General features: G+C 41.7%; 2 protein-coding genes and 1 long non-coding RNA gene across 12 annotated transcripts in view; 1 reads left to right on the top strand and 2 right to left on the bottom strand.

Annotated features, from left to right (window-relative positions):
- Nucleotides 1-1359: 1359 nt before the first annotated feature.
- On the bottom strand, nt 1360-5243 carry LOC124861636. Its single transcript, XM_047355516.1, has 3 exons — nt 4727-5243; nt 2943-3037; nt 1360-2849 (listed from the first exon to the last, which is right to left on the bottom strand). The coding sequence occupies exons 1-3, from the start codon at nt 4923-4925 to the stop codon at nt 1740-1742; spliced, it is 1404 nt and encodes a 467-aa protein (XP_047211472.1). The 5' UTR covers nt 4926-5243; the 3' UTR covers nt 1360-1739.
- Nucleotides 3030-4023, top strand: LOC124861637. Its single transcript, XR_007036696.1, has 3 exons — nt 3030-3194; nt 3310-3391; nt 3559-4023. It is a non-coding gene; the product is annotated as an uncharacterized LOC124861637 (long non-coding RNA).
- Nucleotides 5244-5398: 155 nt separating the features above from the next.
- The window catches only part of LOC124861634 (R3H domain-containing protein 1-like), a 46813-nt gene continuing 38837 nt past the window's right edge, over nt 5399-13374 (bottom strand). For 7 of the 10 annotated variants that reach the window (XM_047355508.1, XM_047355507.1, XM_047355506.1 and 4 more), the window contains 8 exons: nt 13106-13263; nt 12667-12800; nt 11470-11573; nt 9191-9372; nt 8469-8610; nt 8281-8378; nt 8128-8199; nt 5399-6360 (listed from right to left, as the gene is read on the bottom strand). In XM_047355508.1, the coding sequence (XP_047211464.1) occupies nt 6358-6360; nt 8128-8199; nt 8281-8378; nt 8469-8610; nt 9191-9372; nt 11470-11573; nt 12667-12800; nt 13106-13263 (893 nt within the window). In that variant the 3' untranslated portion in view covers nt 5399-6357. Of the gene's footprint in view, nt 6361-8127; nt 8200-8280; nt 8379-8468; nt 8611-9190; nt 9373-11469; nt 11574-12666; nt 12801-13105; nt 13264-13374 lie in introns of those variants that run through there. The other 3 variants (XM_047355515.1, XM_047355510.1, XM_047355514.1) reach the window with 2 other exon arrangements.

Below are 13374 nucleotides of genomic sequence, written 5' to 3'. Positions count from 1 at the left end.
CTCTAATAGGAAACGTTGACTGTAAAATCAAACGGTGTTAGACCCAGAAGTGCGAGGGTTCAGAAGTTCATCCACAGTCCAATTATAGGTTTTATTCCCAGGAGAACTCATCCTTGGTGAAAGCATCCTTGAGAATCCCTCGTGCCTCCCTTTTTTTCCTCTGATGGCGTTTTTGACCTCCATCATGAGTCGTGTATGCTACATACATTCAAGAATTTTGCAAGCTAATTATACTGTGTGTATAATGAGGGGAGAGGATAAAAGTGGGTGTGATGGAAAAGCAAGTGCCAGGACATATGAGGTGAAAAATGAATGCTTCCTGCTTGCTGACCCTTCTTCTCACTCCGCCAGATAATAGGAAATGGTTCAAGACATGCTCCAAAAGGACGGCAGAGACGGTTGTGTGCTGAGAGACAGCTGCACTCCTCTGCTCATCTTTGATGAAGGGTTCATGTCCTGGATACCTAACTCCGCCGAGCTCCTGGATGTTTCCATTGTGTTCGAGAGCTTCCCTTAACAACGTCCGACGCTACAGATCTGCAACGTCCCCTCTCAGGTTCCTATGGTAACCGGACACAGTGAGTCTGTCTGGGGGATTGTGTTTGTGTATGTTCATTACAGTGGCGTGGCTTATTTTAACATAATGAATCAATTATCCCTGCTGCGGAGTGGACCTATCTGAATAATCGAATCCTAAAATAATGAAACACGACATCACTTTACTGAACGTCCCCTCTCATCAGAAAGGATGCAGTGTGTCTGCATGTGTGCAAGCAGAGGAGGAGGTATAATAGGGCATCCATCTGACATCATTTGTCTTCCAATCTGCACCATGCTTGCCAAACCCAGCCTCCAAGAACTGTTTTATTGGGTTGAGTTGTGGCACCCAGAGATGGGGGTCGTTCACCATGTGGGGGGTAGGGGAGATGTTACACTGCCCCCTGCTGTCCAGTGATGATCTCCTTTTCAAGTTAAACTAATTTAACCTTGCTGTAAAAACTTAAGACTGGGGTGGAGGTTCACCTTCCAGCAGGAAAACCACCCTAAACGTGTCGCCAGAGCTACAGTGGACTAGTTTACATCAGGTTAGATCATATTGGAATGTCCCAGTCAAAGCCCGGACTTAAATGCAATTGAGAGTTTGTAGCAAGATTGAAAAACTGATGTTAACAGAAGCTCTGTGTCGATCTATCACAAAAAATCCTCATAAAACCATTTCTGTTTGTAGTAATACCATAACACGAGTATAAATATTTAGTAAGCCACTGTACTTCCATGTTTATAATTTGGAGCAAGATATACATTGTGAATTTTTAGCTTTGCATTTCTTAAAGTTCTGCTTTTAAAAACTGGCAGTCATGAGAAATATAACACAATTTATTGAAAGAAATGAGGTTACACCCATGCAGATAAGTGATGTGATTACATCTGACAGGTTGGCATCTGTCACTTTTAAGTTTTTAATTAGAAGCCTGTCTTCTGTAGTAGAGGTGAGGTAATTATATTGTCTGCTGTGAGAACTGGATTTAACATAAAACAGTAATTTATGAAAAACAAAAATAAGGATTTTAGCATTGAAAACAAATTTAGCTAAAGTATTGGATGATTTATTTTTGTTTTGTCACCGTTGTCCTAAAATACAGCAGTGTATAGGTGTTGTCAGGCACAACAGCTCCCCCTTGTGGTTCCCTTTGTGATTTCTACCTCCTGCTTTTACCTATCATGGGATTCACAGTACTCTACTTATCCATACAATCCTCTAACTCCTTAAAGAACAGGTGGCTGTCTACTGAGGGCCCGATCACTTTAATGGATGAATCCTCAAACACGTAAAGAACATTATCGAGCATGGAAGACATGCCTTTGCAGATCTGAATCAGTTTCTGCTTATCAAACTTAGCTTTGTTGTAAAAGACCTCGTGAACTCTAAGATTAGACTGCCAGCGGTTCATCAAAGTCTCCAGGTTTTTCAAAGCATCTTTGAGGGTTCTTGAGGTTGCCTCAAAGGGTTGCTTCTCAGTCAGCAATATTCGAATAAGGCCAATTTCTTCTATATCCTGGGTAGACATGTCAATGCCCTCCAACCACATGATTAACTCCTGCTTGTGAAATCTTTCAATGTATCTAAATGTGTATAAGTCAACCCAAAATTCCTCGAAAGTCTCTGCGGAGAGAGCTGAGCCTTTTCTCGGGTGGTTCGCAGAGACGTTATTGTTCCTCATCGAGCCGCCGGGATCCTTCAAAACATTTGCGTTGCTTTCGGTTGCAGGGATCTTGCCCGACCTGCAGGGGTTTTGTAAACTATTGTCTCTCTGCTGTTTGGTGAATGTCTTCTCCACAGGGAGCCGTTTGAGCTCTGATGAGGACACGGTCCCTATTCTAATTTCCTCCCCATCCGCTCGTCTCAAGCTCCCTCCAGCCAAACTCTCATTAGAACCTTTCTGCCTCAAGGAAGCGTTCGGAGGGATCCGGCTTTGGATTTCTCTTGCTTTACCTGTGCTCTGGAGTGATTTAGATAAACTGCTGGAAGTTGCTGCTTCCAGCTTAGCTTTAGTGCCCCTGCAGCTTGTTGGGTTATTCTCGGATCCAAGCCTCAGATTAGGAGGGCTTTCGCTGAGTTTGACACCTGCAGTTTGCGTTGAGGGTCTGAGACAGCTGGCCCTACGGACGAGGTCCTCTTTCAGGGCCTGGACGGCAGAAAAGGGACCCTCTATGGAGGCCTTCTTCTCCAGGGGCAAAGCTTGGAAGCAGATCGATCTGTGAGCTGACTGCAGGCTCTTAATCAGAGAGGCCTGATTGGTACCGAAAACTGAGAGGTCCACCGTAGCTGTGGAAACGTACAGAAACACCTGCGGCAGAAGAACACATCTGAATCAGGATTGTATTGTGTTTGGAACCAAATGTAATTTGTAAAATGTCACGTCAAACCCAAAGATGCTTACATCTCTGCTGAAGGGAAACACAGTGAGCGAGTAGTCTTGAGTGAACTCTTCGTCCCTCATGGTGTGCTGCTCCTTTCTCACCACCCGTTCTGCATCTGCCAAGAGTTTTCACCGAACTGCTGAGGTCTCCACCAAGGTTAAAAAATACGATGCTTGTCGACATACATAAACATACAACGTGGTTATTTGGTTCCCATGGGGACCAACTGCAGCGCTAAACAGGAAACAAACCTGAAAACGACAGCATGCGTGGTGAGGCCTTTCATTTACCTCTGATTCCATCATATAAGCCATTCATGGTTAGCTCAGATTTCTTTCTATTTCTGTTATGTTTCTGCACACTGAAATCATACCTGTTCGCTCTCAGAACAAGATCATAGCCTCACAGTCAGCTGAACAGTGTTCGGCACCAGCTGGAAAAAATATTTCAACCTTCTTAAATTTATCAGGTAAAACTCGTATGCATTTTCTTTCTGGTCAGTTTTGCTATTGAACATACGGAGTGTTGCGAAAGCAGTCACTCCCCATTGAGGTTTTTTAGACTTCATGACATTACAATTATACATTTTATAGTATTTTTATTAGGATTTTAATGTATTATGATTTTATTAAATAGGCCGACACAAGGAGGCATATTATTGTGAAGTGGAAGGAAATGATGCTCCTAAATAAAATCCAATGGGAAGGAAGATATAATAATCAAAAAGGCAGCCAAGAGGCCCACGGTAACTATGGAGGATCTGCAGAGATTCATGGCTCACCTGCAAATCTGTTGGTAGGACAACTATTAGCCGTGCACTCCACAGATCTGCCACAAACCGTGTAAGAGACACAGCAAACATGAAAGAAGGTGCTCAGGTCAGAAAAGACCAAAACAGACCTTTTTAGACTACATGCAAAATGCTTTGTGTTGTGGAAAACTAACATGCACAACACTCTGAGCACTCCATCCCCACAGTGAAACATGGTGGTGGAAGCATCATGTAGGGACAAGGAAGCTGGTCTGAGTTTATTTAAAGCTGGGTGACGTTAAATACCGGGCAATCCTGGAAGAGATTCACCTTCCAGCAGGACAAAGACCCTAAACAAACAGCCAGAGTTACAAAGAGATGGGTTATATCATAGCATGGCCTAGTCCAAGTCCAAGCTCAAATCCAATATAGAATCTGTGCCAAGACTTCCTCTTCACAATTAGGCTATTGTGCAGTTTATCACATTATATACGAGACTGTGGTTATTACATAATAGAATAATATATTCTAGGCCTCACCTGTCTGGTTTATATATTGCAGTTTTCATGCCCATCTTAGTCTAAGCTTATTTTTTTTTTGAGTTTGTACAATCAGAATAAAGATTTCCTGAATGTGTTTTAAGTCTCTGAATGACCCAGTTCTGGACAGACAACTGGAAGGGATGACATAAAAAACATCGAATGTTCTCCGGCGCACCCTTAAACCTTTTAGTTTTAATGATATATTTTATCACTTATTCATTTACAGTAATATTAAAGAATAGCCTTGTACTGCTAATGCCTCAGCAGCACAACAGAGCTGGTCTGCACAGCTCTTGGAATATGGCGGCAACACTGACGTACATGCTTTATGTTTATGGAAAATAAGAAGCCTTTTATTTTATTTTTTCAACAAACAGTTCCGGGGTGAAAATGAAGACCCACTGTAATGATTCAAGTCCTCTCGCTCCCTCAGCATATATATATATATATATATATATATATATATATATATATATATAGCATGTAGCTCCACAAATAGTAGCTAATTTACCTTCAACTCTGTCAAAAGTCACGAAGGCTACTCCCTTCATGTTCGTGGGGTATTTCACGACCTCCACGTCCCCTCCGTGACTTCTCCTGCGGCACTGAAAGTGAACAGTCAACTTGTCGACCATCCTGCTAAGCTGCAGCACTTCGGGCACTCCGGACACGACCACCGTCTTGCTCCTCTCCGCCATGGCTGTAGTCATGGAACCCAGCAAACATTGTAGTTCGCGGTTACCGTGTTTTCTCCAGCCACGCTTACCGCGCCTATCGTTGCTATAACCACTCCATTACTTAAGACGTTTATTGCCGCTTTTAGTTTCATTTTCACTTCGGTGGGAAACACTGGGGTGCTGTAGGAGTACCTTCTGTCCACTAGATGGCTCTGTTTACCCGACTAAGAGCGTTTGCAGCTGTAGGAGCACAGTTTCTCCACTAGGTGTCTCTGTTCGGCTAAATCTGAGCTGCGGATTTAAAGTGCATCAACAAAAAGGAGGCAGACGAACCTCAAGTAAATGTTTTTCTACATAACTGTTTTATCTTTTCCCAAAACACAGGAAAACAAATGTAAAATAACCTAAATGTCAATATGTGTGGTGCAAACATTTATTAAAGTCAACAAACCACAAAAAATGTATGAAAAACTAAACCATAAACAGGAAAACTCTTGATTCAGAAATTAAGCCAAGAGTGACACACTCAATTTGCATTTTAATTGTGCATATAAACATTTTAACTTAACCATATAAAACAAATTGGCCTGGCGAGTGCAACACACAGGTATGGGAGGGAGGGTCATAAAAGAAAAAAAATCCAGGCTTTGTCTGAGACTAATCAAATCTTTCACTTTGATTACTTCAGTGCAAATGCAACATTCACTGTGTTTGACGGTTCTTTAAATAATTCAGGTAGTCTCTCCATTATTCAGTGTTTTCACATTGTACAGATGTTTATGGGGAGAGTTCTTGTGTATCCAACAGACAAAAGCTAGTTACAGTTCTATAAACTTTAACAAAATTGAATAGTTTTATTTCGAAAAAGTGGGCAAAAACAAATCAGTTGTATGTATGCTTTGCTCTATGTGGTGTCGTCACACTCCTATACCAGCTTTCACAAAAGACACGAGCTGGTCTCTAAAAAAAAAAGAAAAAAAGTTTTTAGAACAGAAAGGTAGATTTGTTGAACTCTTCGCACAAATCTTTTGGCCAGGAATAAACAAACAAACAAAAAAGCTAAAAAACTACAACAAAAGTAAAAATGTTCACAATTCAAACATCTGATACTTTGATTTGAACAGTATCTGGGAGACGGTCCAGACTGAGGCAGCAGAGGTTCATGTTGGCACCTTAAAGGTGCACCGAGATCCTAGCAGCTATGAGCTGGCCTTGTCCGAGTCATACCGCTCCCACCCTTTGAATCATGTGCTAGTTCCGAGTTTTTAGGGTGGCGTGTTTGGTGAAGATGGGGTGCGATGAGGCTTAGATGTCCATGGGGAGCGCCTCTGCTTGGATCGAGATGTTCAGACAGCCACTGGATCAATTTGCCACCCCCGCTTCATAGAGCTTCTGCCAGGAGCCGGTGGGAGTCTGTGCAGCTGATCCCCCGCCGGAGGACGTGTCATTTCCAGGGTCTGACTGCTCACTGCGAACACACACAACACTGTGAGCAGTAGGGCCAGTAAATAAAACAACTGTCATGGGTGAGAAGAAGAATCAGAGTTGGACCATTGGGGAGGTTCAGATAAACTGCTGCGGTCAGCTTTCAGGCTTTGAGATGGACGGCCAGATAAGTTTTCTCAGAAAAAAAAAACAGCCTCTTCAATTTTTGTTTACGTTCTTTAAAAAAAAAAAAAAAAAAAAAGGTGAAACTAAAAGGTAAATGTTTTGTTTCAAGAAAGGAAGTGTGTAATTGACAGGAGGTAAACCTGCCTTCGTCCCCCGAATAAAGAAGAAATCTCTTCAAAGTGCAAAAAAAAAAAAAAAAAAGAATAATGCAGCTCAATGATTGAAATCAGCACATTTCTGTCAGAAAAATAATGCTGGGGCTGCAGGTTCCACCAGCAGGTGTGATTTCTGCCTCGTCTGTAATTCATTCTGCTTACGTTTACCAACAGATTCTTTTCCACGACAACGGAGCACAGCAAGCATAATCTGACAAGAAAACTGACGATACTTCACTTAATATGCTAAATTGGCATCAAAGCAGCTGGTTTTTATCAGCCTGATGGCTCTTGTCAGAAAATAAATGCTGCTTGTTGGGATTTTTGTGCAAACCAGCTAAAAGATGCAGTAGAATATACAGCCCTGGGTACATTTATTGGCACCCTAGGAAACTATGCATAAAAGCCTTTAAAATAAATTAATCTTATTAAATGACAAAATATTCCAAGGTAAAGGTAATATAAATAACACAACCCATTGGTGGCACTATTGCTGGTACAACAATTCCAATAAAATAGATGTGAATGATGTTTTTCTTAATTTATAGCTTACTATTAAGGTGATCAGTTTCTAGGAGCGTCTAATTAGTAATCCATAACTTTTTGTCTGCTTGAGGTTTAACAATAACATGACCGAGAGGCTCACTCTTCAGAATGAAAAAGACATGCCATTCAAGTAAGAGGGTGGAGACTTTTCCTGGTTTCATGACCACTGTTCTGTACAGTGGAGGTGTTGTGATGCTGTGGGTCTGTTTCTTGTCTAAAGGCCCTGTGTGTCCTTATGTTGTGGTTCATTATCTTGTTCAAAGACCAAGTCAGAATTTCAGGTTACTTGAGTAACACATATTCATCCCTGTCCAATTTGACCTCTCCAAGCCTCCTTACTATGTGCTGTGGCAAGATAAACTAGGATCCTCATCCAGCCTAGGAATAAATAAAGGAAACAGTCCTCATGGTCACAGTATATTACATCCCAAGGAAATAAAGTCAAGGATTATTATTAGAAGTTCCAAAAAACTGAGCATGAAAAAAAAAAAAAAAAAAAAAAACAGTGTAGAAGAGGACTTTATTTCCACTTTTATGTATAATAGAGGATGTTTCTCCATCAATCTGGGTAGATTGTTAAAGTGTATGGCACCATGAGCTCTTTGAATATAAGCTATTTTAAAGAAAAATCTAATTAACTCTGGCAGGAAACTGAAGACGAGTCCCATTTTTTCTATCAACAAGATAATGATCCAAAACATATGGCCAAATCAGCAAAGAACCGGTTAACAAGCCACAATATATTTTCCCACAGCTATCTCCTAGAACTAAATCTTACAGAAAACGTCTTTCTGTTATAAAAGATTCATTTAGTTTAACACTTTTTACACATTATCAAGGTGCTATCAAATATAGCTGGTACTGCATCTAAAATCAAGCCGTTTTATCTGAAATCTCCTCTTAAAAGGCTCCACTCCACGTACACTGAGGTCTGAAGACAGAGGTTTTCTGCTGGACTTCCTTCCATGACCGCTACGCCAAACTCCCAGAGGACCCTGAGGAGGAGGAGAGCAACTGTTAGGCTTGTAGACGACGCTGGACACAAGGACTTTTACCCTGTAACCAGATGCTTTTACCTGGTGTTTGGTCACCATTTGTGCAGTGTGCAGCAGCGGTGGTCTGATGGATGGTTTGTACTGCAGAGGCTGACCCAGTAGAGAGTAATGTGCTTCACCTGGAAGTCAGACCAACACAAAGACAATCCTACTTTGCTCCAATTCTGAACATGAACTGGACAAGTGGTTTAGAAATGAGTGATTCTGACCTTGTCCACTGTGGATGAAAGCTGTAGGGAGCTGCGGATGGTGGGACAGGACGGGGATTGGGGAGACGCCTGATGAGAGGCCCTTGATGCTGGGCGGCTGGCAGGGTGAGGGAGTGAGCGCCGGAGACGAAGGCAGGCTGCTCTACACACAACACGCCGGTGGTGCAGAGGGAGGAAGCAGTGAAACACAAACACTTTCATAAAAAAAAAACAACATCAACAAAAAAACTACTGCAACTACTTTTACAAAGTCATTGTGATGTTCAAGTGATTGCTTTAATGTACCATTTCATCCACATTAGTCCCACTAATGTACCATTACACCCCAACGCTAAGGACTATTTTCTCCTCGTTTTCAGGTTTCGGCAGCGCCGGCTTCATTTGCGCAGCCTATTTACGGCGACATTTAACCTGCTCGCGACGGTGGGAGAGACCAAGACTGGCTCAAGGCGACAATTCTCAAATCACTGTCACACTCACGCAACCAAAATAAATTAGCTTTTAAATTGCTTTCTCGACACCATCTTAACTTGAAGACATATAGCATGTTGTCCTTCCTTAGCTGCGCAAATTTACAATGGGGAATTGGTGGAAAATTGCAGCTGATGAACCAGAATCAGAGCCAATGAGCTAATTACATGTTGTCAAAACTTCAGGACAGCTTTTAAAAGGTGATACATGCTTCTTTCTACCTAATGGTTGCAGTCAGGCAGTGTTTGTACCTGGGTGTTATCAGGAGTCTGAGGGAGCTCAGCAGGCCTGCGGCCTCGCTGCTGCTCAGGGCCCGAGTGTTTGTGGCTGGGCTGCTTCCTCTGGCAAGGGGAGGGGGCCCGGGGCTGCTGGCAGGGGGGCGCAGCCATTTGCAGCATCACCATACCTCCGCCGGGCGCTGGTGGTAACAAACCTGGATGCACATAGGTTGGTTGATGCCACGTTAGGAGGATCAGATCAACAGAAACCATACATCAGCTCATTATTCATGTATGGAAATGAATGAGTTTGGGCCTTGGAGATCCCTTACAGGGCTTCTGTTCAGCTACACACATGCTGAAAAATCTTCTTTGATTAAAGAGCTCCAATTATCTAATTAGACATTAAAGGAGCCCATGAACTCAAACAATTGCATACATTATGATTTAATTAATGTCTGTTTACCTTCAGCTAACTCTGGGTGGAAGTCATTTAGTAAACTTTGCCCATTATTGATTTATGAAATGATTCCTCGCAACAGTAACAAGGACAATGGATATTTGGACATAATCTGCAGATTAAAACCAGCCCAGCCAATTAAAAGTGTTTACTGGTCACGCTGCAGGTGAGGCCGCAGCGAGACCTTCATCTGACCTCATTACTAGCGGGCTAGAAAAGATGGCTCCCATCTCTGTGCTTCCATAATAATCAGACATGAATAATAAAAAGGTCATTAGTGAGGAGTCTAGGCCTCTGAACAGGAAAATGACAACAACAAAAAAATGCATTAAAACATACAATATTAAAGCTAATTTTAAGATAAAGTATATTTTTTGTAATGAAGTCTGTTGTGTAAGCAATTTTACAAAAAAGGGAATTACAAGAGTGACTAAAAGGTTGATTGGTGTCAAAACAAGGTTTAGAGACACAGATTTTGCCACGTCACAAAGTATCCACAACGTGGCAGTAATGTGTTTTTAAAACAAGACAAAAAGCAAATAAAAAAATAAAATTTAATTTGAGCATTAAATCAATTTATTCACATTTAAAATGCTGCAAAAATTAAAAAGTGCACAATGTATTAGAATCTGGGCCAATGGCTTTTATCGCTATTTTGATATAGATTACAAAGGATATTTAGATACCTCATCATTTCTACATCAACTAATGTTTAATTTAAGTTTTTTAAAAGACCAAATTTAAACTAGCTGTAAACCATGTTTTCCTGTGTTGTATGAAGTGACAAATAAGCACACTTTACACATGTTTGTGCACAACGAAATATAAGACTAATGTCTCATTTTTTCAGTAACAGATCAACAATCTGTCCATCAAATTCTTGGTTTTATGACCCGTTTAAGGAAATAACTGAAAAAAAAAAAAACATCTGCTTAAATATAAGGGGAGTGGTGATACGGTTCAGATGAACTTCTTGGTTCTGGTCTTTTCTGAAGCAAAATGAGGCTCAAGAATAACCAAAACAAAGATTTTCAGATGACCCCGAGACGTTCCCCTGGTGGCCGAAATATGCAATGACAAGCAGTTTGTGGAAACATCTTCTGCTGACTAGTTTCTGTAAATGTCTGTAATTATACAACTGAAAGTGAATGTGCAGGCATCCATCAAAGTTTTCATTTGATTATAATGATGATTGCACTCTGGACAACATAATAATTACATATTTTTAATTAAAAGAATCTGTTCCAACAGTTTAATCTATATTCTGGCAACTTCAGAGGAGTCATTAATTCCTGACAGGAACAAATCCTTTCTGCAACTTTAATTTAAACTCAACCTTAGCAATAATATTTTATATATTATGTGTCTCAGTACAGCAATTCTAGCAACTTCCCTTCTGAGAAGTATTTTGTTGCTTTAGCAGTTTTTCACTGCAGCAAACTGTATTTTGACTGACTTGATGTCAGCAGAACATTTCCAGTGGGTGGCTGGTTCGGACATTTCACCTCCATCCAGTTCTGGAGGAAAAGGTCTATGTGTCGTTTACTTACCACCCCTCTAGGGGCCTGTCACTTCGCCACCCCTTTTAAATTTTAAAACGCTGGAGAGGAAATCTGATCATGTGTTGCAGCGCAAACAAAGCCAAAGTAAATCCAGGAAGGATTATTCCATTTCTGAATGCAGACTGGTGGCTGTGCAGGAATGCATTTTGCAGGAAAAGGGGAAAACAACGTGTGTTGGAGCGCTGGCAGTGATGGGGAATCTCCAGGGTGGCTCATGTCAGAAGATGAGAATATTCTCGCTTCACTTCGTGATCCTACTGTAAAATCGGTGAGTTTGAAGGCACAGCTACCTGCGTACTGTTGGCCTGGGTGTTGCTGGGTGACGCAGGGAGATGAGCTTTGAGGAAACTGGAGCGGCTCCATCATCGGGGCTGGAAGGAAACTCACTGTTGAACTGTGAAAGAAGACAGAAATAAACTTAAAAGAAACCCAAGGAGGTTGTCTTTGTAAATTAATTAGAATTAGTCAGAAAATGTTTTTGCTTACACCCACTTTTGGTAGATAAATTCCTAAACATAAGGAACATCTCCAGGAGGTGTGAGATCTTAGTGCTGCTGCTGAGAATTGCATCTGAAACTCAAGTCCATCTGGAAAATAAGCTCCCTGCTCTGCAAGAAACCAGCCTGGAGGGACTCGTCTCCAGCTGGTGAAGAAGCAGGCTGCAGGTGGACAGCCGGCCCTCGTGGGAAAACACCGAGCCGCTCCAATGCTGCTGCATAAATCATCTCCTTGCTGACTGGCCTACAAACGCAGCCTCGTTTCACAGCTGGGACAGCGAGAAAGAAAGTGACCTCTCTTCTCTGGCAAGTTTTCCCCCATTGTTCTTCTGCCGGTGAAGATTGTGAACCCAGCTGGGCTCCCGCGTTTGGCCCAGCAGTGCACCGCAGCTTGATTAGGAGCTAATTGCCCCTCCACGATGACAAAAAACCCCCAAAAAACTACACGGAGCAGCTAACTCTCTTCCAGAGCCGAAATTCATCAAGCTGCACACAGACAGTTCTCCAGGAGGATTGTGGTAATAACTTCATTTTTCCCCTCACCGTGAACAAAGATGACCTTAGCTCTGAAGCACTTTGGGGATTCACTCAGACTGGTTAGGTTTAAAATAAGCTAGTTTCATGAGTGTAAAACACCATTCAGCACTTTTAAATTGGTTCTTGGGAGCAGAGAACATTAAAATGGAGGCAAATTGTTTTATCTATTCCCGATGAAAGCAACTTGAGCTACTAAAGAAAAGGCACAAACATAAAATGTGATTTCATTACTAATTTAAACTTACATTTAAAGTTAAGCTAAATGACATTTAGAGTAACAGTCCTCAAACTGATATATATTTGGACCCTTATTACACTGCAGACCACTCAGTCCTTTGTGAAATTGTCAATATATTTTAAGATATTGTGCATCCCCATTTACAACACCTAATGCATTTGATAATTATTTTAATATTAAATCAGTAATAAAAGAATAACAAGGTGGAGGACTACCTCATAGTGGTGTGCTGGTTGGTGGGGAGCAGGCTGTAGCAGGGCTGCATGCCAGAGACAGCCACTGGCCCCTGTCCTGGCTGGCAAGACACAAACACTGGCTGCTGGTACGTCTGCTGCGGAACAGAAACCTGCTACAAAAAGCGAGAAAAACGAACAAATCAGACGTTTTTAAATCAAATTAGAGCTTTCCAATTTCCTCTGCTTGAAAGTCAACACTGCTGTTCTTCGTGAGCATGAAGTGCATGCTGTTGATTTAGAAAGAAGCCCTCCTCATTTTTATACGCTGTGACATGAAAGGAAAAGAAAGCCAAAGAAGCATCTTTTGGGAGGAACAGCGGTGTAGAGCAAAGCCCATTTCATTTAAAACATGGATTTCATTTTTCAAAAATTAATCTGACACTCACAGGGGAGTGCTCACACTCCTTCATCAAATTACCTGATAAGACTGTATTGGAGGATACTGGACCATCATGCCTTGCATCTGGTTGGCCATATTGCTTTGCTGGTTGCCAGTGAGAGCGAGGCTGGGTGTTGGCTGTACGCCCACTACGGTCTGGTAGCTGGACGCTGGGTTTGGCATCATAGCTTGGTGGACTGGCAAAATGACAAAGACAACACTGTGACCCAATAATAAAAACTAAAAACTGCTTGAGATTAACTGTAGCGCCGCCTTGTAGAAGTGTTCCTTCCTCAGAAAGTTTTTCA

The sequence above is a fragment of the Girardinichthys multiradiatus genome, chromosome 24, assembly GCF_021462225.1.
Source record: "Girardinichthys multiradiatus isolate DD_20200921_A chromosome 24, DD_fGirMul_XY1, whole genome shotgun sequence".
Lineage (NCBI taxonomy): Eukaryota > Metazoa > Chordata > Actinopteri > Cyprinodontiformes > Goodeidae > Girardinichthys > Girardinichthys multiradiatus.
Note: the sequence above shows the minus strand (reverse complement) of the source record. Positions and strands in the feature narration are given on the sequence as shown.

Coding starts and splice junctions, on each gene's coding strand:
- LOC124861636 (XM_047355516.1), bottom strand. CDS start 4,925: ATGACTACAGCCATGGCGGAGAGGAGCAAGACGGTGGTCGTGTCCGGA. Junction 3,038..4,726: donor GACTTTTGACAGAGTTGAAG/GTAAATTAGCTA, acceptor AACTCTTGGCAG/ATGCAGAACGGGTGGTGAGA. Junction 2,850..2,942: donor TGTTTCCCTTCAGCAGAGAT/GTAAGCATCTTT, acceptor CTTCTGCCGCAG/GTGTTTCTGTACGTTTCCAC.